We start from the raw sequence: 21,696 nt of genomic DNA, 5'->3' as shown, positions 1-21,696 counted from the left end.
AGCTGAGTAATATTCCATCGTGTGTATATATATATATATATTGTGTGTGTGTGTGTGTGTGTGTGTGTGTGTGTATAACACCACATTTTCTTTACTCATTCATCTGTTGAAGGGCATTTAGGTTGGTTCCATATTATAGCTATGGTGCATTGAGCTGCTATAAACATTGATGTGGCTATATCTCTGTAGTATGCTGATTTTAAGTCCTTTGGATATAAACTGAGGAGTAGGATAACTGGTTCAAATGGTGGGTCCATTCCAAGTTTTCTGAGGAATCACCATACTGCTTTCCAGAGTGGTTGCACCATTTTACATTCCTACCAGCAGTGTATGACTGTACTTTTTCCCCCATCCTCGCCAACATTTATTGTTGCTTGTATTCTTGGTGATTGCCTTTCTGGTTGGAGAGAGATGAAATATTAGAGTAGTTTTGATTTGCATTTCTCTAATTGCTAGAGAAGTTGAACATTTTTTCATGTATTTGTTGATAGATTGGATATCTTCTGTGAAGTGTCTGTTCACTTCCTTAGCCCGTCTATTGATTGGGTTGTTTTAACTCTTTCTTAAATGATCCTTTTTAGGAGACTTTGGTATCTGTCACACTCCCAGGAGCTCGGTTGATGAGCCCTGGTTTAAAGCAGTGGCCTTACATTCTGCATCTTCGGTGCAGTAACAAACAGGAGGCTGGAGAGCTGATGATTTGTAGTTCACTCTCCCCCACTTAGAAACATTTGACCAACTCTAAATGGGACTGCTCTGAGCTGCCTGCAGGGGAGTCACTCCTCTAGATTCCATCAAATTTATAGTGTCAGGCGCCCAAGGTGGGAGGAGGTGTAAATCAAGGAATGGTCTGTGCGGCTCAGAGATGTGCTGTCAGGGTCTGCGCACGCTGCGGGAGTTGTGAGAGCTGAGAGTCTTCTGTTGGCAGGATGCAGCTGCTTTAACTTAATGTAAGAATGGACTTGGTGTGTGGATGACAAATCAGCGTGGTGTGGCCCTGCGGAGGATTCATGTCACCAGGTGCTTTGCCGTTCTGATCTGTAAAATGAGGCCCATTACATTAGCCAGATGAGGCCACACCCTCAGAACATGGCAGAATTTGCTGCAGTCGTTCTTGACGGTAGCCTGGAAGCAATGGGTTTGTCTGGATTGGAGGGCTTGGCCTTCCTTTTGAATGGGCTCGGAGAAGGGATTTCTCATCACATTAAGGTTCATCACAAAGGAAGAATGCATGTTTTTGTTGCTAATTTTCTTAGCTCTTGACATCTCAGCTGCCTGTATTTTTTGCCTTCTGTTTCTTTGTTGTTTGATCTTTCTTTCCTTTTTGCACCTATCAGCAAAGCTTGACCATCTTCCTAAAGAGTCTACTCCCGCTTTGCTTCTAACCGTGTGCCGTTTCTGGCCTTGCCTCTTGGCAGGGCTCTGTCCCTATATGTGGGGCTAGCCAGGAGAGCTGCATCTCTCCTCAGCCACCCTCCTCCGTATTACCTCCGAGCCTCTGCCAGATGTGAGGAGATGTAGGAAAAGGTGAGGCAAATGCACCTTCAACTGAGAATGTTTAGATTGGCATATGCCACCAAACCATATCCTCTCAGTGATGATTATAAAAACCAATTTTAATATAAAAAATTATATTAAATTATCTTAAATTATGTAGAGCGAAGGATTTCCCACGTTATGAATTTGCACCCATATTATCAGTATGATTTTCTCGACTCTTTTGATAGATCTTTGGGTTTTTTCAAGTTTTTCATCATAAGTAATCCTAATGAAGATACCCCAATCTTTCTTTTCTGCATTTACCATACCAGATCTGAAACAGAAAGGGGAGGTTGTAGACATCCCTGTTGATGAGGAATTTGGGCAAGTGACTTGAAATGGATCATTGTACCCATCGTGAGTGAGCTTGTTCCAATGGAATCTAGCCAGAGTGATGACAGGCGCGAGCATAGCTTCAGATCAGGGCCGGGGTTGTGGCTCAGAGGTGGAGCGCTTGCCAGCACGTGGGAGGCACTGGGTTCGATCCTCAGCACCATGTAAACATAAATAAATATTGGTATTGTGACCATCTACAACTAAAATATTTTTTAGAAAAGTCTCAGGTAAGGACTGCATATTCACGTGGACCTCTATGAGTCCAGTTTTTGAAGAGAGAAAGAGCAAGGGATCGGCTAGGTGAGCGTATTACACAAGAGCAGTTGATGGGCAACTACTGTCCAAGATCAGAATCAGAGTTGGGGGCAGAATGTGGGAGAGCTTGCTGGGCACTCTTGCAGCAGCTCTCAAATGTTTCAAGTGTACATTGAATCTCCCAAAAGACCTGTTAGAGTGCAGAGCCCTGTCTTTCCACCCCAAGATTCGGACTGGCTGCATCTAGGGTGGAAGCCTAGAATTTGCATTTCTAGCAAGTTCCCAAGTCTTGGGTCCTGATGCTGGCTGACTGGGAACCATATTTTGATGTGGGATGATTTATTGTCTGTATCCCAATCCACTGATGAGAGAACTCTCACTTTCATTTTCTCTCTCTCTCTCTCTCTCTCTCTCTCTCTCCCCCCCCCCCCCCGTTTCCCCCCCACTCCCCCCCACTCCCCCCATCCATTCCCTCTTCTTGACCCCAGGGCTGGGGTTGGAAGCACCCAGAGATTAGGTTCAGGTTTAGGCTGCCTCTGTGCATCTGTCCGAGCTACCTGAAGAACCGAGTGCTGCCTGTACTTAGACGTCCAGACAGCGGCCCTCACTCTCAAGGGTCGTGATCGTGCAACAGCTGGAAACATCACTCAGCTCTAGATACTGACAATCCGCAATGGTCTGCTAGCTGAGGAGTCGCCAGCTCAGACATGGAGCAGAACTCTGAAGCTGGAGTGACACCAGGGTGACCGTCTGTTAACGCAACTCAGCGCCCTTTAGCTTCCAGGCTGTGGAATGTTTCTCTGGAATTTGGGAGCCTACCCTGCCCCCCAGGAGGCCTTCTTGGCATACTCTCAGACCCTTCTTCTTCCTGCTGCTTAGATATGATAAAAATATGTATGGAATTTAGGAATTTTTGCTTGAATTTTAGGTAAGCTTCAGCTTTTTGAAGTTTTATTGTTTCGAGAGGTATTATATTTACTGGATTACATTTGCACAAGTGATCCAGTATGCTACCCTAAGTTCTAGACCTTTCCATGAGGGCCCTTTGCTCCTGTGGAAACGAGCTAGAAAGCCATGGGGCTTCAGCACTCAGGGAATGAGGAAAGCTGAGCGGGGTCTGCGGTTGAGCATTGGCTGGTTCTGGTCAGATAGAAAATGGCAAAGACTGTGTCACAAGCCAGGCTTGGGTGGGAGCATGTGTAAGGGTATGAAAGGACGAACCTGGGGAGGTGGCTGAGATGGTCCTTTGTACGAGTATCTAGCCCCGTCCCGCTAGGGAGAGGCTGAGTAGGATGCCTGGACACTCCTGGTGGCCGTGAAGACAGTCCTGTACCCATGGTTTACTGGTAGTCCACTTTTACGGCTCCAACTTTCGTGAGACGAAGCCCGCCTGCTTCCTGACTTCACGCGGCTTGTGGACCAGCAGCGGGTAGAGCAGTTCTCCGAGCGTGTGGGAGCTGGGTCTCTCGGCAGGTCCATCAGGGACTCACTGACAGTTTTGGTGAAGGTGTCCTTGGCGCACCAGCTCTCACTTATTAGCACATCCAGTCCCTTCCTTTTGTTTCAGGACCATTGAGGTTCTCCCTTGAGGTCTGCGTGATTTATAACAGAAGCTACCAGGAAGACGGAGTGGTCAAGTATGATAACCTTAGGATGTCCTGCAGAGGGCGGGCTCTCGGCTCAGGGCCACAGGGCCCTCGGTGTAGGTGATGGAAAGAATTAAGCAGTATCAGATACTGAGGCTCTGGGGTTTGTGTGGGAAGCACGGAACACAGACCCGAGGGGCGCAGGCTATCCCAGGAGTGAGACGTGCTGTGGAGTTGGGGGCTTTTCTTTTAAAGGAAACTCGTTGAGGGGTGGCCATAGGAAGGGGTGTGGGATGACGTCATTCTGGTGGTCACAAGGCAGTGGGTGGTGGTCTGGCCATCTCAGATCCTTGGGGTGATGTCTTCTCCATCATCCAGTCAATAGATCACACTGGGTAAGTCCCCTGTGTCATCGGTCTCAAATGTCCCTTCCGTCTCCTCCAACACGTGTGTATCAGGGTCTAATTGACAGTGCTCAGGGCAATGTTGGTAAGTGGGTGAATTTCCAGTAACATCGAGATTGCGAATGAAGGTTTTTTGGTTTCCCAGGATCAGGGAGCCCCAGGCCTGGAGAGAGCTGGCTGGGGGTGAGGCCTGGGGAGCGCTGGCCCGAGGCCCCCAGGGTGGAGTCCAGCCTCCTTGGCTTGCTGTGTCTCCTTCGTACCTATTTTTATTTCTTTTAGCCTACCTTAAGGAAATGAATTTGTTTCCATTCCTAATATTCTATCCTTTTTACGTGTCTCCAAATCAATTAATATTTGAGAGTAATTTTCTAATAAATGGGTCCTTATAGTTTCATATTAGAAAAATTTACACATTGGTTTATTTTTTATTTATTTATTTATGTTTTGGTCTAGAAGTTTTGAATCACTTTATTGATTCCTTTTGGACTTTTTGTTTATTTTTTCATAATCTGTTCTTTTTAAAATTTTTTATTATTAGAGGTTGGTTCTTGGCTTTTGACTTCTCCCTTTTTTTCTGAGCAATATTTCTTAATTTTATGTTTTAAAAATCAAAATGACTCAACACATGCGTTCAAATAGTCAAAGTATAGAATAAAAATTAGGGCCTGTTCCAAGGGGCAGCTGCTTTTAACTCTTAACTTTCTGAAGATACTGATCTTCCTGTTTCCCCATGGAGTGTTTATAGTGTGATGTTTTCCCTTCATACTGATGCGTCGTCTGGCTCCTTCCGAGTCAGCGGCTCTGTTCTCTCCCCTTCGCCTGCACGCTGCTCTTCCCCATCTTGCTGTTGGCTGTATTGCCATTTCTCAGGAGTATGCACCGTATGCATTATTAGGACTGTATAAATATTGTTTTCAACTAAACCAAGTTCTAAATAATGATTAAATTTCCTTTCATAGTCTTACTCCAGATCAAAAACAAATTTTTACAGTAATTATTAAAGCATATTAATTGTGCCAGTCAATGGACTTCATTATGACATTTCCACACATGTGTATATTGTGTTTTGGTCCTGAGCACCCTCCCTCCTCTGCTCTCTGGCCCTCCTCTATCTTCTCTTCCCTTCCCCTTCCCTAATGGTCTTTCTTCTACTTTTAGGTCACCTATTTTTGTTGTTTCCACACGTGAGAGAAAATGTGATATTTGTCTTTCTGTGTCCAGCTTATTTCGTGTAACACGAAGCTCCCTTTCTATCCATTTTCCTGTAAGTGACATAATTTCCACTCTTCTGTAGGACTGAATAATGCTATATCATATCATGTCATGTCATATCATATATTTCTTTGTCCATCCATCTGTTGATGGCACCTTGGCTGATTCCATTTCTTGTCTATTGTGAATTGGACTGCCATAAACATGGGTATGTGGGTATCTGATTTCATTTCCTTCAGATAAATAACCAGGAGTGATATGGCTGGATCACATGCGAGTTGCGTGTGTGACTTTTTGTTTGTTTGTTTGGCCTCCATTTGGTGTCCCGTCGTGGCTGGTGGGAATGTGCTAGTTCGCAGTCCCACCAACATGGTGCAAGGATCCCTTTTTCTCCACATTCTCTCCAGCATTTGTTGCTCTCACCTCATCCCATTTTGACTGAGTGAGGTGATATCTCAATGTGATTTTTATTTTCATATCCCAGAAGGCTAGAGATGTGGAACATTTCCCATCTATTTATGCCATTTGTACTTCTTTTCAGAAGTGCCTGTTCAGGCCATTGCCCATTTTTTTTGATTGGATAACTTGCTATTTGCTGTAGGCTGTCTCTTCACTGTTGATTGTTTCCTTGGCTGTGCAGAAACTTTTTAACTTCGTGTAATCCCGTTTGTCAGTTCTTGTTTCTGTTTCCTGAGCTGTTTCGTTTCTCCTGTTCAGGAAGTCATTGCCTTCATTATCTTGAGGTGTTTCCCTTGCATTGTCTTCTAGTGGTTTCAGATTTTCAGGTCTTACGTTAAGGTCTTTGATCTATTTTGCGTTGATTTGTGTACAGAGTGAAAGATTTTAGCCTTCTACATGTGGATTTCCAGTTTTCCCAGCACCGTTTGTTGAAGAGGTTATCTTTTCTTCACTGTATGTTTTTGGCACCTTTGTCAAGAATCAACTGGTTGTAGGTAGTTTATTTCTGGCTCAAGTGTCCTCATATTTCCAGGGAATTAATAGTTGCCTTTTTTCTTTCTTTTCCATGGTCCTATCACTAGTTAATTGTTATTGAATTCTCCAGTAACATTTTGAGAAAAATGGTCAAGCACAAGTAAACTATTTGTTTCTTCTTTCCCTCCCCCTCCCCCCTCCCCTTACCTTTTCTTCTTCCTGGAAGAGTCCTCTGAGGTCTTCTGCTCCAGTTCGGGCTGATTACTCTCCAGGTCCTTGCACAGCATTCATCCTGATCCATAATGTACCCCAATTCCAGAAATTCCTGTTTTTTCTCTGCGTTATTAAATTCCTTGTTTCCAAGTTCTAACAACTTTTTTTGGCTGATTTTTTTCCAGTAGTTTCCCAAGAAAGGCACTAGGAGAGGTAAATTTTCTGTCCCCTTACATATCTGAAAATGTTTTTATTCTGTTTTATATTTGATTAATAGTTAGACTAGTGTATAATTCTGGTTTAGGTGGGTTTAATTCACAATTTTGGAAATGTTTTTCTAATGTTTTCTTTATCTTTCCATTTTATTACTGAGACATGGAATGTCAATTCTGACTCCTGATCTTATATGTGACCTTTTTTCCCTCTTGGCAAATTGTGTTCTAAAATGTCATGATGATATGCCCTGGGGTGAGTGGTTTTTACTAAGGTTACAAATTTGGACCCTTTTTAAAATGGAAATTCATGTCTTTCAATTCCAAGCAATTTTCTTCTTTTATTTCTTTACTTTTCTTCTGCAGTCTCTCTTTATTGAGTATCTATACACAGATGACTGTGCTAGATTGATCCTTATTTTTCTTATTATCTCTTGATCTCTTTGTTCTAATTTTTCAGACATTTTTTCCTTTGTGTTATCTTTTACACTTTCTTAAAACTTTGTTCACTTGTTGTAAGGGTTTTTTAAAACTTCTAGTTAATCTTTTTTAGCCTCTATTCTTGTTTTAAGGATGCAGTATTTTCTCTTTCTTAAGATATTACTGTCGTTTTGTTTTTATTTTTTGAGCTCCTTGTATTGTCTCCTTTTAATTCCTTTTTCAATATTTTGGTTGTTATCTTTTTTTTTAGTGGAAACTTTCTTCAAATCTCTGGTTGTCGCTGGTAGTCTCTTATTTGAGAGTGAGGCATTGAAAGCTATTGGAGGTTTGGTGCATGGGTAAGACTTTCCAACTGATGGCCTTTACTAGGTTGGGAAGATGGGGACCAGTTGTTTTTCCCAATGTTGGTGTCCTTAGGTTGTTTCTTTTGGACAAATTCCTTGATCCAGAGAATCATCTTTCTGCCCTTGGGAGAGGGAGGATGGATAAGTCTGGGCTGCAAGGATCTAGGGAGCTGGATGGGGAAGGAGACAGTTCTCGTCTTTCATTTTACAGATCCTTAATCCACTGTTTGGTATGGTGCCTTACCCTGCCTTGCATGTCTGGAGTCTGGGAGTCTGGAATCTCTCTAATGTATTTCCCCAGAGTATAAACCTCCCTTCTTCTGCAAAGGTTGGGGAAAGAGTTGACCTGTCAGTGCATGTTGGGTTCAGGGGGTCTTAGGGCCAACTCTGCCTCCAGTTCCTGAGTCTTGTTATTATCCTTGGAAGGTTTAGCTTGCTTGCTTACTTTATTTATTTGTTTTTGCTTTGCTATGTAGTTTATTGTTTTTCTGTCTGTATTTTATTTGTTTAAACAGATCTAAGTTTCCAAATTTCCCTGTTTTTATTTAAGACAGGGTCTTGCTGTGTTGTCTAGGTTTACCCCAAACTCCTTGGCTCAATTGATCCTCCTGCCTCAACCTCCTGAGTGCTGGACTGTAGACATCTGCTTTCATGCCCAACTAAAAATCCTTTTTTTTTTGGTGGTGCTGGGGCTTTAACCTAGGGTCTTATGCATGACAGAGAAATGCTGTTTTCCAGCCCTGTTCTTTTTTTATTTTAATTTTTTACTTTTACATAGTTCAGAATTAAAGTTCAAAACTGTTGCTTTATTCTTTTTCCTCTGTGTGTGTGTGTGTGTGTGTGTGTGTGTGTGTGTGTGTGTGTTTCTGAACATTTTGGAAGTTGCAGAGGTAATGCACCCTCACTCCTAAAACCTTCTCAATACAGAATTACAGTATCAAAATCATCAGGAAGTCGTGTTGAGTTGTAGCTCAGTGGTAGAGCTGCTTGCCTAGCATGTGCGGGAGGCCCTGGGTTCAACGCCAGTACAGCAGGGGAAAAAAGTTTTAAAAAATTATCAGGAGGTAAACATTGATACATAGTACTATTATTTAACTATAGACACTATTTAGATTTTGTCAGTTAGCCTAATAACCTCCATTATAGCAAAAGAAAAGCTCAGCCCATGCATTGCTTTAAATTGTATTTTCAGTCTTCTTTAGTCTAGAACAATTTCTCATTCTTTCTTTGTCTTTCTTGGTACCAACATTTTTTAAAGAGAACATGTTAGTTATTTTCCAGTGTCCCTTAATTTTATCTGACACTTTTGTCTGATTTGATTCACATTATGCATGTGGGGCAGGAATATCACAAAAGTAACGTGTTCTGGTGAATCATATAAGAGGCCACGTGATGTCAATTTGTCCAGTACTGGTGAAGATAACTCGAGTCACAGGGCTCTTCTGGGTTTCTCCAGTGTCAGTCTGCCATTTCCCTGTCGTCCTGTGTCCTGTGGGGAAGGAGTTTGAGACTGTGCACATAGCCTGTTCCTCTTCACACCTTCACCCGCCAACTTCAGCATCTCTTGAAGATTCTTGCCTGAATTGTTACCATGACTGCCCTGTAGTGATTTTCTTTTTATGCTCGCTCCACTTTAGAGTGATATCCCTTTTTTAACTGAGGATCATGCCTTCAATTTGCTTGGGAAATTTCTCCCTTCCTTTCTCTGTGAATAGTCATGTCTGATTCTCACTCCTCTCTCCTTCTGGAATCCTGTTGAGTTTGTGTTACTCTTCCATTCTCTCCTTGCCTTTTGTTTTGTCAGTTTTACTTTGCTCTTCCTTAGTTTTTCTATATTTTCATTTCTCTCTATGGCTGGATGATATTTTTCACATCCATTTTCCCGTTGCCTTCAGCTGGGACTAACATGTTTTCACCCATCTGTAAGGATTTAAATTTCAGAGTTTGTAAAGTTTGTCTGATTCTACAAATCTGTCTGCCTGGTCTTTATTCTGACTGTCTTTTTTTCGTTATGTTTTTGATTCCTTCTTTATATCTTTAATCATTTGGGACATTTACTTTGTATTCTCTGATCATCCAGTTTTCCGAGTTTCTTGTCAGGGCTGATCTTGTCATTCATCTGCTGCCTGTCGCTTTGCTGTGCTGTTTCTCTATAGGTTTTATGATTTGAGAATGTGAGTTCATCTTCTGTGGAGATCTTTACAGCCTGGGGTAAAGGGATATTTCCCAGAGGAATTATTTGTTCGCTCCTGTTTTTTTGCTTCTTCCAGGCATTCCAGAGGTACCACAGACAAATCACTTTCCACCATTAATTCCTCAATTGGTGTTTCGTTCTACCGACTTGATTAAAGCCCAAACATGTATGAGGACTGACTTCTGTAAAGCTCCTAAGAGGGACCTCCCCACCCCATCACCACCCCAAGCTCAGGTTCAGAAAGAAAAGTGAGTTTTGCTGCTTCCACATACTAGTTTCCTGGCCCCCTCTGATGGCACAGACCTTCAAGAGTTCTAGCTTATGGTTGGGCACAGTGGTGCATGCCTGTAATCTCTGCAACTCAGGAGGCTGAGGCCGGAGGATCACAAGTTCAAGGCCAGCCTCAGCAACTTAACAAGTCCCTAAATAACTTGGTGAGAACTTGTCTTTAAAAAAAAAGTAATAAAAGGGCTGATGACTTAGCTAAGTGGTAAAACCTCCACCGAACCTCCCTAGGTTCAGTCCCCAGTAATAAAAAAATGTTCTAGCTTATGCGTAAGTCTTACCTCGCACTTCCGGGGCTTAAAGGCCTATCTGCTCTTCCAGCATCGCCAGGGCCAGCAGCAACCTCAGCCACCCAGCGTGCCTTCAGCCCACCAGTCCTCTATGGTCAGCTCTCATCTACTTTTCTCTTCATTTTTGGCTCTAGGGACTTACCTTTTCTTATGGCCTCAGCTGTATATTCAAAAAGATCTTTGTTACACTTCTTCCTACATTTCTGTGCATTCTGCAGTGGGAGAATTTTGAAAGGAAGGCTCCATTCGTTTACCTTCCAAAGTCTGTTAAGTGCTGTTGGTGGTGGTGTCCTTGCCTGTTCCTTTGCCCTATGGTCCTTTCCTGCTTTCCAGGGAGAAGTAGGGTGACGTGGCAGACAAAACACAGGCCTTGTTGGAACGCCAGGGAAGCAGGGTGAAGAGACAACTGCGTTGTGGGGCCTTCTTTCCATGCTACAGCTGTAACGATGGTTTGCACCCTTATCAGCTCGATACTGAACAAGGTCGTGGGTTTCTTGGTCATGAGTGTTGGCGTTCTGAGCCTGGACGCCGTAGGCTGTGCTTCAGTCATTCCCAAGAGCTCCTGTTTACCAATCCCGGGAATGAGCCGCTCTTTCAGACTGTGTTTTCAAAGCATTGGGTAGGCAGGTGAAAGTGTCAATTTGTTTACCTCTCACGTGAAGCAGTGGTGTAAGCCATCGTTGATGCTCTTGCACACTTTGGTTCTGGATTATAGATCAGCCTTGTTTGACTCAAACAAGCCACCAGTTTTTTCATTGAGACATTTCTTTCAGATGTTTTCAGTACACTTGTGAAGTAACAATCAGGGGTAATGGTTGCCTGTTTGAAGACCATATTCTAAAAATAACCCAAATCTTTTGCACTGTCAAACAGCTGAACCATGATTTTTAATATATCAAATTGTAAACCAATAAAATCAATGGTGTGGTATCTTGGCCAGTGTCTTAAGTAATCATACCATAGATATAGGTCGTGAAATTTATTACTTGCAGACTGATATAACTCATGAATTATTAAAAGGATCAACATATGGAGCCCTCTCTTTCCTCATTCCAAATTCTTTTAATATGGCTTTTGTCAAGCCCTTTAACTGGCTTCTGTCCATCCCGCTGATTGAGGCCACAGCCAGATGAGGGCTCTTGCAAATGACTGGCTTCCTTTCCAAGCAAGAGGAGGATGAAATGTCAACTTTTTCCTCTACTACCTGAAAAGCAATCTGTGGCCACCCTTCCTACTCTTCTTGACAGTAGTTTGGCATTAGCGAAGAAGGGTGGGCATTTGGCCAAATGTGAATTTCAGTGCTATATAAAGAAAAAATTGAAGTAGCTAAAACTCAGATAATAACAGGAATTTTCAAGAGGCACTCAGATGGGTTTAACCTGGAGCCTGCAGCAAGCCGACTGCAGCCCAGATGCTTCTGAACTGCAGGTTTTAGGCCCCTCTCTCCTGGAGATGATCTGAGTGACTTGAGGTTACCCACTGACTGTCATTGCAACAGTTTGTCCATCTGGAGCTCTGGGTTTATTAGGGCTGATGATAATAGCCCCAGTAGAATAGTGTAACAGTTGGTGACCAGTTACTGACTGGTGTCAAGGCCACTGAATAGGACATTTTGGAATAAAACCTGAGTTCAAAAGCATTTATTAGTTTGACCTTGTGCAGGTTTTTTTTATCTTTATGAAATCCATTATCCTTGTGAAATAATGTTTATTTCACAGAATTCTTATGAAGAATCAATGATGTAGTCTATGGGGAAGAACCTTATAAGTGGTACAGTACTATAAAAAGTAAAGTACTGTTCATGATAAGGCCACTGATACCCTTGTCCCTGGTGTGTGTGGGGGCTGGCCCCAGGGCCCTCATGGACACTGAAGCCCGCTTACTCGGGTCTCTTGTATAAAATGGCAGGGTTTGCATACATTCTGTACATATATCCCCTGCACTTTAAATCACCTCTAGATCACTTACAATGCCTCATCCAGTGTAAGTGCTGTGTGAATAGTTGTTAGGCTGGATTGTTTAGGAAATGGTGGCAAAGGAAAGGTCTGTATGTGTTCACACAGATGCAGTCTTACAAAAACATGTTTAAACCACAGTTGGTTAAATCTTGGGATGCAGAACCCACAGGTAGAGAGGGCTGACTGTAATGCTTTGTCACATGGAAATGTGAACTAGAATCGGATGGACCCGTGGAAAGGAGAATTGGAATTCACAGGGTGTTGTTTGTACCCAATCAGCACTCTCATATATTTTCTGTTGTTTGATCCATGTGACCCAAGGGCAGCATTCTGTGAACCCCACTCTTACAGATTAAGGAAGTGATCCATACTTATTTCAAGACCCATCTATCCCCTCATTTTTTTAGATTAGGAAATGGAGGTCTGAAGGAGTAAGGTAACTTGTCTGATGTGAAAATTCTCTGCCCATCATTTCATCTATTATAATGTAGGCCTGAATTTCCATAGCAGTTGTTTGTATCTTTATGCATAAACTTGGCTCCCAGTTTATTCAGGGAATATAGTGGCACATAACTACATGTACAGAGTAAATATAGGAAGACTCCAACCCAGGATTTATGATGGGCCAGATGTGCTGAGTGACCCTCCCAAGTAGACAGCCGACTTGCCGAAGGAAGTGCTGTGGAGCGGTGTTCACTGTTGCTGACCTGGTTTGGAAATGAGGTGGGTGCTGGCCCCTGAAACAAGGGGAGACTTGCCCTCCGTGGGTGAGCGGGAGCCACAGCCAGCTTTTGCTGTGGAGATCTTTGCAGAGCTGGGTGATCTGCAGTTTTGCCCTGGTCGCTGTGTGAAGTCGGGGATGGGGAGCGGGATTGGTGGCTTGTGACCTGCCCAGGTTGGGAAGTCGCACAAGAACTTCCAGGACAAAGCCAGGAAGAACTGCAGCCTCAGCCACCCATGGTCGCCATCCAGCTCACACCACAGGTATGGTCTCGGGAGGGACTTCAGCGGAACGTGAAGCAACTTCAGTGGCCTGAGTTGCTGGGAGCTGACAGGAGCAGACGCTCACCCTGTCTTGAGGAACTGACTTTCAGTCCAGGTGTCAGATAATTCTCACATGTTAAGCATCCAGAGAAAACAAGTAGCTCATATCAAAAACACAAACCACAAAGAAATTAGGCAACATCCTATGTGAGAAACAGCAGAGAAACAGGCCTGTAAGGACTTCCATTTATTAGATATTCAGTTTGATTATTATTAAAGAAATTTTCGAGAATGTAGCCCAAAGAGATAGAAATGGAAAATGTGGGGGAGAAGTGAAGCGTGGAAATCAGCGGGAGAAGGTCCCACGTTGTCTAATCAGAGTTACAGAAAGAAAAGAAGAGGAAGAAGCATTTCTGAAAGAAGAATAGCTGAGAATTTTTCAGAATTGTTAATAACACCAGACTTTGGACCCAGGAAGACCAACAAACTACAAGTGGAATAAGTAAAAATGAATGACCAGCCAGGTCACAGTGAGCTGCAGCACACCAAAGGACAAAGGGAGCTTGAAAGCATCTGAAGGAACAGAGATGACAGTGGAAACATTTGGCCCCTCTCAGGACCCTGAGTCCATCTTTAGGCTCAGTATCTTCAGATATCAGAGTCACAGTACCTCTGACCTCAGTGGACCCAAATGTGGTCCACCCCACCAAGCAGAAAGCTCGTTCATGACCAACCAACTGTAAACGGGCTGCAGGGTTGAGTTGGTGACCTGTTATCTGCCTGGGTTGTCTGAAGCCCTGAGAGGACTTCTGTCCTTTGATTTTCTTCATCTTCCATGTGTCTTTTTGACGTGTAGGGCAGGGAATTTCAGCCTTTAGTAGGGTCCCAGTTTTTCAGAACAACTGGTATTATTTGAGAGTGAACTGAATTAAAGACATGAGGCCACAGGTAGACCTCAAACTGCCCCAGATCTCCTCTCTTGAGCTAAGAGAGTCTTGTTGAAGACACCCTTCGGTCTGATTCTCTGGTTTCCCGACTCAGCCTGTGCCTGGGAGAGTCCCATGGGTAGTTTGGGCTAGCGAGGCTTAATGGTTACGGCAGCCCCGGCCATGTTACTGAGCGCCCCTTTCAAATTTCCCAGTAGCCATTAACATAAACATCATCTCACCCCTCGGACAAGGGACACCACCCTGTGCATCAGTGATGCAGTGCTGGTCGTTAACCCCCTCGTTGCTGTTTGCTTCGAGACCTTGGGCATATCCTCCGATGGGAGTCTCTTTGAACCTAGAGGAGAAACGAAAGGGTTAACTCCTTTCGGCTTTGCCCTTTGACCACCTCAGGATGAGAGGCATGATGAAATACTTTTCAGAGTCTTCAGTGGAAACACATCATGCATAATTGGAGCAAAAAAGAATAAATCAAAGCTTTTCCCCCTTTTAGTCTGGTAATTCATAATTGAAACCACATTGAGGTAAGGGTTGGTAACTTCAAAACAGCCACGAAAAGTGCCCTTTCCATCAAGGTAGGAATAGGTAAGGCTGCTCATTACCAGGCTCAAAGCTTCTGTGCAACAGGCCCGTTCTCTCTCCCTTTCTTCTCCGACTTCTCGTTTTTCTGCTCAGGCAAAATACCTCCATTTAATCAAAAATGGGTTGACTTAAATGTCTGCTGAAGGCTCTTATTTTCACATGAAGCTCTGTACGAAACACCCGCGATGCAGCGAATAATGGCGATTAGGGGTTGAACCGTCGGTGTTGCGCTCCGTGTCTCCTTGCTGGAGTTTGGTTGGGGTTAGGCTGACTGTGTCGTACTTGGCAGGAATTGTGATTGTCCTCAGTCCTGACTACAGTCCCACCTAGTTCCAGCAGGAGCGATTCAGAGGCAGCACAGGCCATTGCTGGGCCCTGCACTTCCTGTTTCCTGTAGCCAGAATGGCTGTGGTCGGGCCCACGTAGGGCTGCTGTGACCTTTCAGCTGTGAGAAGGCGAAACAGGATTGCAGCTTCTTCTGTGTCAGATTGCTGGAGGCATGGCTGGTTGCCCGAGCTTGAGTCTTTTTCAGAAGGAGAAGCCCTTTCACTGGTGGTTGACTTTAAGCTTAGTCTCCTAAGAACTTTCTTTCAAGGCATCCTGAAACCTGAGCCCCACTCCCTCTTGCTAGTTTGGAAAGCACCAGGACTTTCCAGAAAATGATGGAAAGAACTTCTCTACTGCTAGCCTGTGACCGGATCCTTGTCGAGCCGTTGAGGTTCACTCTTATGTGACTGCTCTTGAGCTGTGCGGGGTTTCTTATTAGAGCTTCTGTAATTAATATGAATCGGAGCCCTGAGACGTGGCGAGGGGAGGACGGGCAGAAGATGAGCAGCCAAGGCCCCCGGGCTGTCACGGACAAGCCCTGCCTCTTCCGGTATCTCCTCCGTCCTTGAGCAGTTCTAGTCTGTTTGGAAATTGCGCTGAAGCGAGACTCCGAGGTGCCGCTGTGGTAGCTGGGCCTCGCCCCTCCCAGGCCTCTGTCGCTGGGTGCCTGTTCCCGTGCCCCTCTGGCCACAGTGGAGGTTTAATCAGGCAACAGTTAATTGCCAGCATTGTTTGCCTTTTCCCTGGCAGAAGCCGGAGTCTTGAGTAAATTACGGAGGTTTAAATTTGACTGGTTTCCTGCAGAAAGTGGGGTCAAGAGGTCCCAGACTGTAGACACTCTCTGTGGCCGGCCAGCAGGGGGTCAGTTCTGAAAGGTATTTCAGAGGTGAGTAAATGCCGTTTTTGAAACGTCCCTCTTCAGTAGGATTTTTCTCTGGGGGTCGGTTTGTTGACCTTCCCCAGTGGAGTGGAGCGTCTGGGCGTGCACCCCAATTAAAGCAGCCTTTCTCCACCGAGTTCCGAGGGCAATGGGATCAAGTCCGAGGAGGGGAGAGCGTTGGCACCGAAGCGTCCTGGGCCAGTATCTGCTACTTACCACCTTTTGAGTTAGAACGTAAAGGTAGCCCTGCTAAATCATCAATAAAACTTACTCAGAAAAGTTCCAGAAGAAACAGGCAGTAAAGCCAACTGTGTGACTTTTTAAAGTTTCTGCCACAAAAATGGACTCCCCATGTGTCTTCAGCTGCCTGGTTCCCCCTTGTCCTGCTCCCCTCCTCGTAGGGAGCCACCCTGGGGAGCTGTGGCTGTCCCAGCCCTGCTCGGTGTGCCCAGTCCTCTGCTGCTGGTCCCAGAAGCGTCGCCCAGGTGGCTGGGGGTACTGCAGTGTCTGTGCTTCCTTCTGGGGAATGTCCCCACACCTTGTTCTGCCTAAGATTCTGCATTGGGGTTTGCCTTTCACCTGGTTGTCTTCCCCACCGGATTGTGAGTATTTCGAGAGGAAGAATTGTGTACACCCTTTCGTCTTAAGCACCATGCCAGGCTTACCTCCACGGCCCGGAAGGGTCAACTGAGTGGGTGGACGACAGAAGTGCTGATGCCAGGGTGACAGTGGGCAGGAAGAACCCAAAGGGGAAGAGCAGGAAGGTGTCAGCTGCCACCTGGGCCTTCTGTGCTGAGCTCTCCGCTAAGTGTGTGTCCGTCGTCCCACTGAGTCATCATTACTTGGGGATATCGTACTGTGGTCCTGTTTTACAGATAAGAAGCTGTTGCTGCTCACAGAAGTAACTTTACAAAATGAGTCAGTGGCCCAGGTTAAAGCCCTTCACTAAAATCCCTGTAAAAGTCTACACTTCAGAGCTCTTAGCGCAGGAAGATTCCTGGTAAATGCAGTAAAATGAACCAAACTGGGAAACATTTCACACTGTCCCTCGTATGAGCGTAGGCCAGTGGATCCTGTCTATGCTGAGGGCACAGAAGGAGCTGGCTTGGACCTTCTGGGTTGACTTGCTGTTGTTTTCAACAAGTTCCTGAGTAGTGCTAGGCACTGTGTTACGGCTCCTGCTTCCATGCAGCTTTCAGAACAGCTGAAACACAAAGAGTAGGAAGAAAAGGAGAAAATGAGGGAAATAAAGAGTATATTTGGAGACAAGTGAGTTAGAGGTAGAATCCAGGTAAGCAGAACCTTAAAGGGTGCTGAGGTGAAAGAGAGGAACAATTCCCCAGAACTCTCATGCTGAAAGGGATCAGTTTGCTTACATGAGACGTGCAGAGCGCGCATCCCAGAGAGAGGCCTACTCCCAGGAGATCAGCGTCGGCCGCTGTTTCCCCAGTGTTTGCGCATGCTGCGTGAGTTGTGGGTGCCACCTCGTTTATGCCAAGCAGTACTCCCTAGCATGCAGTAGTGGTGGTGATAGAATCCTATAGAAAGATCTTAGGCACAAGAGAGCCAGATGCTTTGGCTGGGTCATGGATGGTGAGCGGAAGACCCCGATTCAGATGACGGTCCCGTGCTGCCCCAGACACTCAGGCTCGCTTTTGGCGCTGTTTGCATTTGTGCTGGCCATGTGTCCCACAGGTGAGCACCCAGCAGCTCTTGGTAAATACCTGCACCGTGGCTGCTATGCTGCCTTCTGCGTCCATCTCAGTCTCTCTGTTTATGGGACATTGTTGTTGAGATTTTACTGCTGGTCATGCCCTGGTGCTGTCTCCCCATGTGCTGCTATCTCCAGTTCTCAAGCCCTACTTGGGACGCAGGTGGGTAGTGTGGAAAAGTTAGACACCAAGGAAAGTCTCTGTCCACTTCCCCACCAGCCACTCCTTCCTGTCCTCCCCCTTGCCTAACACCCACTTCTCCAGTGGAGCCGGCATGTGGATGAGACAGACCCATTGTCTTGCAGGAGGCCTTGGCTCCTCCCTAGCAGCGCCTTGGAAGCAGAACGGACATGGCTTTCCCGGGTGCCTCGGTTTACATTCAGGCATTTGATTTCGGAAACCAAGCTCTGCTCCTCTGGGGGCTTCCCTTTCCTCTGGGGTCATGGTGGTGATCAGGTGTGTTGGTGTCCTCCTCCCTTCTCCCCTGAACAGACTGCGTTTTGTTGGAGCCTTAATAGTTTTTCCTTCTGTGTCAGCGGTATATTTACCTTTCTAAATTTATGTGCCCACTTTGTCAGAGTGTTATATGTTTGGTGTGTTTTTGTTCCATGGACTCTCTCCGAAATAGTGTTTGGGGTGGCTTCTTGCTTATTGGCCCAGATTTGATGATGAGGATCAAGAATTTTCAGGATTTTTGCCTAGAGAGGAGCTGCAAGAGGTGGACACTGGAGTTCCCACGCTTCCCTTGCGGCAGCCTGTACAGGAGTGACGCATGCTGTGGGCTCCACGGAGTCTGTGGACGGGCGTGGGCAGGGGTGGGGCAGCCACCAGCTGGTGTTCTGGAGGCAGACTGCTTGGGCTGCATCCTGGTTCCATCCCTTATGGGCACCGAGGCTTGGCTGCAGCTCCATCATCTATAACGAAGCCACCAGAACTGCCTTGAGCCTGTCGCAAGTCTTAGATGAGCTCATACATGCCGAGCGTAGTGCCTCACGCTGAGTGAGCGCTCACTAAACCCTGACTGTTTCGGTATCACACATTAGACTATTTCATGCATGTCTTAAAGATCCTTCTTGTTTCTTTTCCATTCAAAGTGGTGTCAGGTGTAGATTAGGGAGAATCATGTCACGAGGGCTACTGAGTGGGTCAAGGATGGTAACGGTAGGTAGACGTGGACTGTCCCTTGGGAATTAACTGCAACCTAAACATGGAGCTATTCACCGTCTTCCATTTCCATGAAAGTCAGGAAGAGGTGAAGAATAAGACTGAGGTAGAAAATTCAAAAGAGTTCCTAGAAATGTAATCAGATGCTAGGGTACAAATACAAGAATCCAGGCATCTTCCTAAGACATGACGTCAGTGTGTAACATGGTGGAAACAAGCTCAGCACTGAGGAGGTGACCTTACTCCTGGGTCTCTTGGTTGTGAGATCTAATCGTGGCATCCTGTGGGCAGTTCAGCCGTAAAGTCCTGTTCACATCAGGACCCCAGGAGTCCTGTCCAGCCTCCCGGAGCTCCCCTCCCATGTGCATCCCATGTGTTTGTGTACACTTCCTATCCCACACTGGTGCATCTGGCAGACAGCTGTGGTCATGTACTGGCGATGGGTGTCCATCAGTGAAGTGGACGCGACAGACAGGGGACCTTGGGAATCCAGAGTGCAAAAGGCTTTAGGAAAGTGTAAGGCAGCCAGAATGACAGGTCGCACTTTTCCTGTTCTCCTGGTGGAGAGGGAGTTTGGTCCTGAGCTTTAAACATGCTGACATGTGACCGTGAGCATCATTAGTGCCATTGAGTCACATGCTTACAGATGGTTAAAATGGAAAATTATATGTATACTACCAGTTTTTTAAAATTTATGTAATAGGCCAAAACCTTTATAGTCTTTAAATGGATGGGCTATATAGTTCATGAATTATATCCCAATAAAGCTGTTAAAAATTCTAAGAACATTTTAATGAGCTTTTCCTGTTTATTGTCAGTTCAAAGATTTTTTTTGCTTACATTGATACACTTAGATTATTTAACATTTTACTGTTAGGAGAGAAATTCAGTTTCTTTCATTTCTTTTTAAATTTTCTTTTGAACAAATTTCAGACTTCCAGGGAAGTTTGAGAATTGCTCAGTGAGCTCACGCCGGTCACTAGGGCACTCGAGGTGAGCGCGGCCCCAGCTCCCGGGCAGCAGTGCGTGCGCTTCTGTGCTCCCTGCTCCCTGGTCCCTGCACCTGGGCTAGCGCCTCTCACCGCCATGCTGCTCGTGCTCCCCCCTGGCGGGGCCATTTCATCCCCAGCTGCTTCTGAAATCTCCCATGGGGTAGACGTTGGACCTCCTAGATTTCCTCCTCCTTCTGGCCTGTTTCTCACCTCTGTCTTGCTCACTAGAAGGCAGTGTTTTATCATCTTTATCTTAGAATTCTGCCCTTCCAAAGAAGCTATAAGCTATCTTGTTTTTAATGTCCAAGAGTTCTTTCTGATCGCTGATAGATCTTTTTAAATAGAAATAACAAGTTATTCTTTTTTCATGGATGAAAAAAATCTTCTCTCCCTTAAAGATATGATTTTTGTTGATTAACTTCCTTCGGCTGCTTCTGTTGTCTGTTTCCCCTGAGAGCCTTTTTTCTTTGTTCCTCTGGTTTCTGCCTCACCTGCTCTAAGACGTCTGTGATTCTAGAACCTGTTCGTGATGAAGCGGGAGACACTAAAAGCTGAGAGGTGCTTCGTGTGGCCCAATCATGGCTGGAGGGTGTCCCCAGAGACGGTGTACCAGGCTGGCCGCATGCTGCCTGGGCTTGGGCACTGGAGTGGAGGAAAGCCGCGGGGCTCCCCGCTTGGCACACAGGCTTTGACCCCCGTGTGCCCTCAGCTGTGCCCGTGTTCCCACCTCTGCTGCGTGGGTCTCCTTAGGGAACAGACCTCCCTTCTCGGCTGCGCAGGGCAGAGGGTTATTCCATGGCTGTGTCGGGTGAGGGCAGGTGTGTGAATCTGGGCCTCCGGCTGCTCCTTGCAGAGATTTTGAGCAGTCCTGCGATCACCCTCCACTTCTCCCACCCCACGAGGCACTGGGTGACCTGGCGAGCCTGCCTCCTGAGCCTCCGAGGGCGCAGCTCCCCCCACCCCTGCCCTTGGGCCCTTCTCCAGCCCCCTCAGCTTGCCTGCAGTGTTGACCTGGCTCTCCAGCCGTGGTCTCCTCTTTCGTCTCTGCACCCTAGAGGTCCATTCCTCTGTGTGCATCGCCTGCCACTTAGGGATTGGGGGGATCGGTAAGCGTGTGCTTTTCTGTCGCGTCTGACTCGGTCTCTTCTCAGCCGTGAACGTTCTCTGCTCCCTTTCCCCTGCTCCCCAGCCCAGGTCACTCCAGGGGACTCCACATGGGCCGTGGGGAGGGAAAGACTGACGGTTGCGAGGCTGTGGCCGAGGTTGCGGTGAAAGCAGCCACTGCGCGCCTGGGTTTGCTGCTGCCATGCCTTCTCTGACCCACACTGGCCTGTCCTGTTGCAGAAGTGGGGCAGCGTGAGCAACCCGCTCTTCCTCCCGCTGATCCCGCCGCAGTCTCAGGGGTTCACCGCCATCGTCCTCACCTATGACCGAGTGGAGAGCCTCTTCCGCGTCATCACCGAGGTGTCCAAGGTGCCCAGTCTGTCCAAGCTGCTGGTCGTCTGGAATAATCAGAATAAAAACCCTCCAGAAGGTAAGGACAGTGAGGAGGTATGTGGAGGAGGCCCTGCCTCAGTCCTCGGCCAGCTCTCTGCCAAGTGGACTTCTGGTGGCCAAGTTACGCCAGCGTGTTCCAAGTCAGTCTCTTGCTTTGTCAACCACAGTGCTGTTTGTGAGGCAGCGTGACCCGTCCCTCTCTTCGCGGTCACCTCATGCTGTTCTAGGGTGACCTGTTAACTCCAGGCCCTGGCACATTGTAGCCACACGTGTTGGAGGGCTGAGGGCCGATGGGATCAAAGGCGTCAGCCCTGGGAACAGACCTCAGACCCGGCCATCCCAGCTGACTTGTTTACGTGGAAACTCAGTCTGAAAGGCATCAGTTTTCTCTTCCTTATCTGTGCTGTCC

The 21,696-nt window shown here is 46.2% G+C and overlaps 1 protein-coding gene across 2 annotated transcripts in view; it reads left to right on the top strand.

Annotated features, from left to right (window-relative positions):
* Nucleotides 1-21,696, top strand: part of EXT2 (exostosin glycosyltransferase 2) — a 136,955-nt gene that overhangs the window by 70,187 nt on the left and 45,072 nt on the right. For both annotated transcript variants that reach the window (XM_079103028.1, XM_079103027.1), the window contains exon 9: nt 21,135-21,324. In XM_079103028.1, coding sequence (XP_078959154.1) covers nt 21,135-21,324 — 190 coding nt within the window. The remainder of the gene's footprint in view (nt 1-21,134; nt 21,325-21,696) is intronic.

The sequence above is a fragment of the Sciurus vulgaris genome (genome assembly GCF_902686455.1).
Source record: "Sciurus vulgaris genome assembly, chromosome: 11".
In the NCBI taxonomy this organism is placed as follows: domain Eukaryota; kingdom Metazoa; phylum Chordata; class Mammalia; order Rodentia; family Sciuridae; genus Sciurus; species Sciurus vulgaris.
Note: the sequence above shows the minus strand (reverse complement) of the source record. Positions and strands in the feature narration are given on the sequence as shown.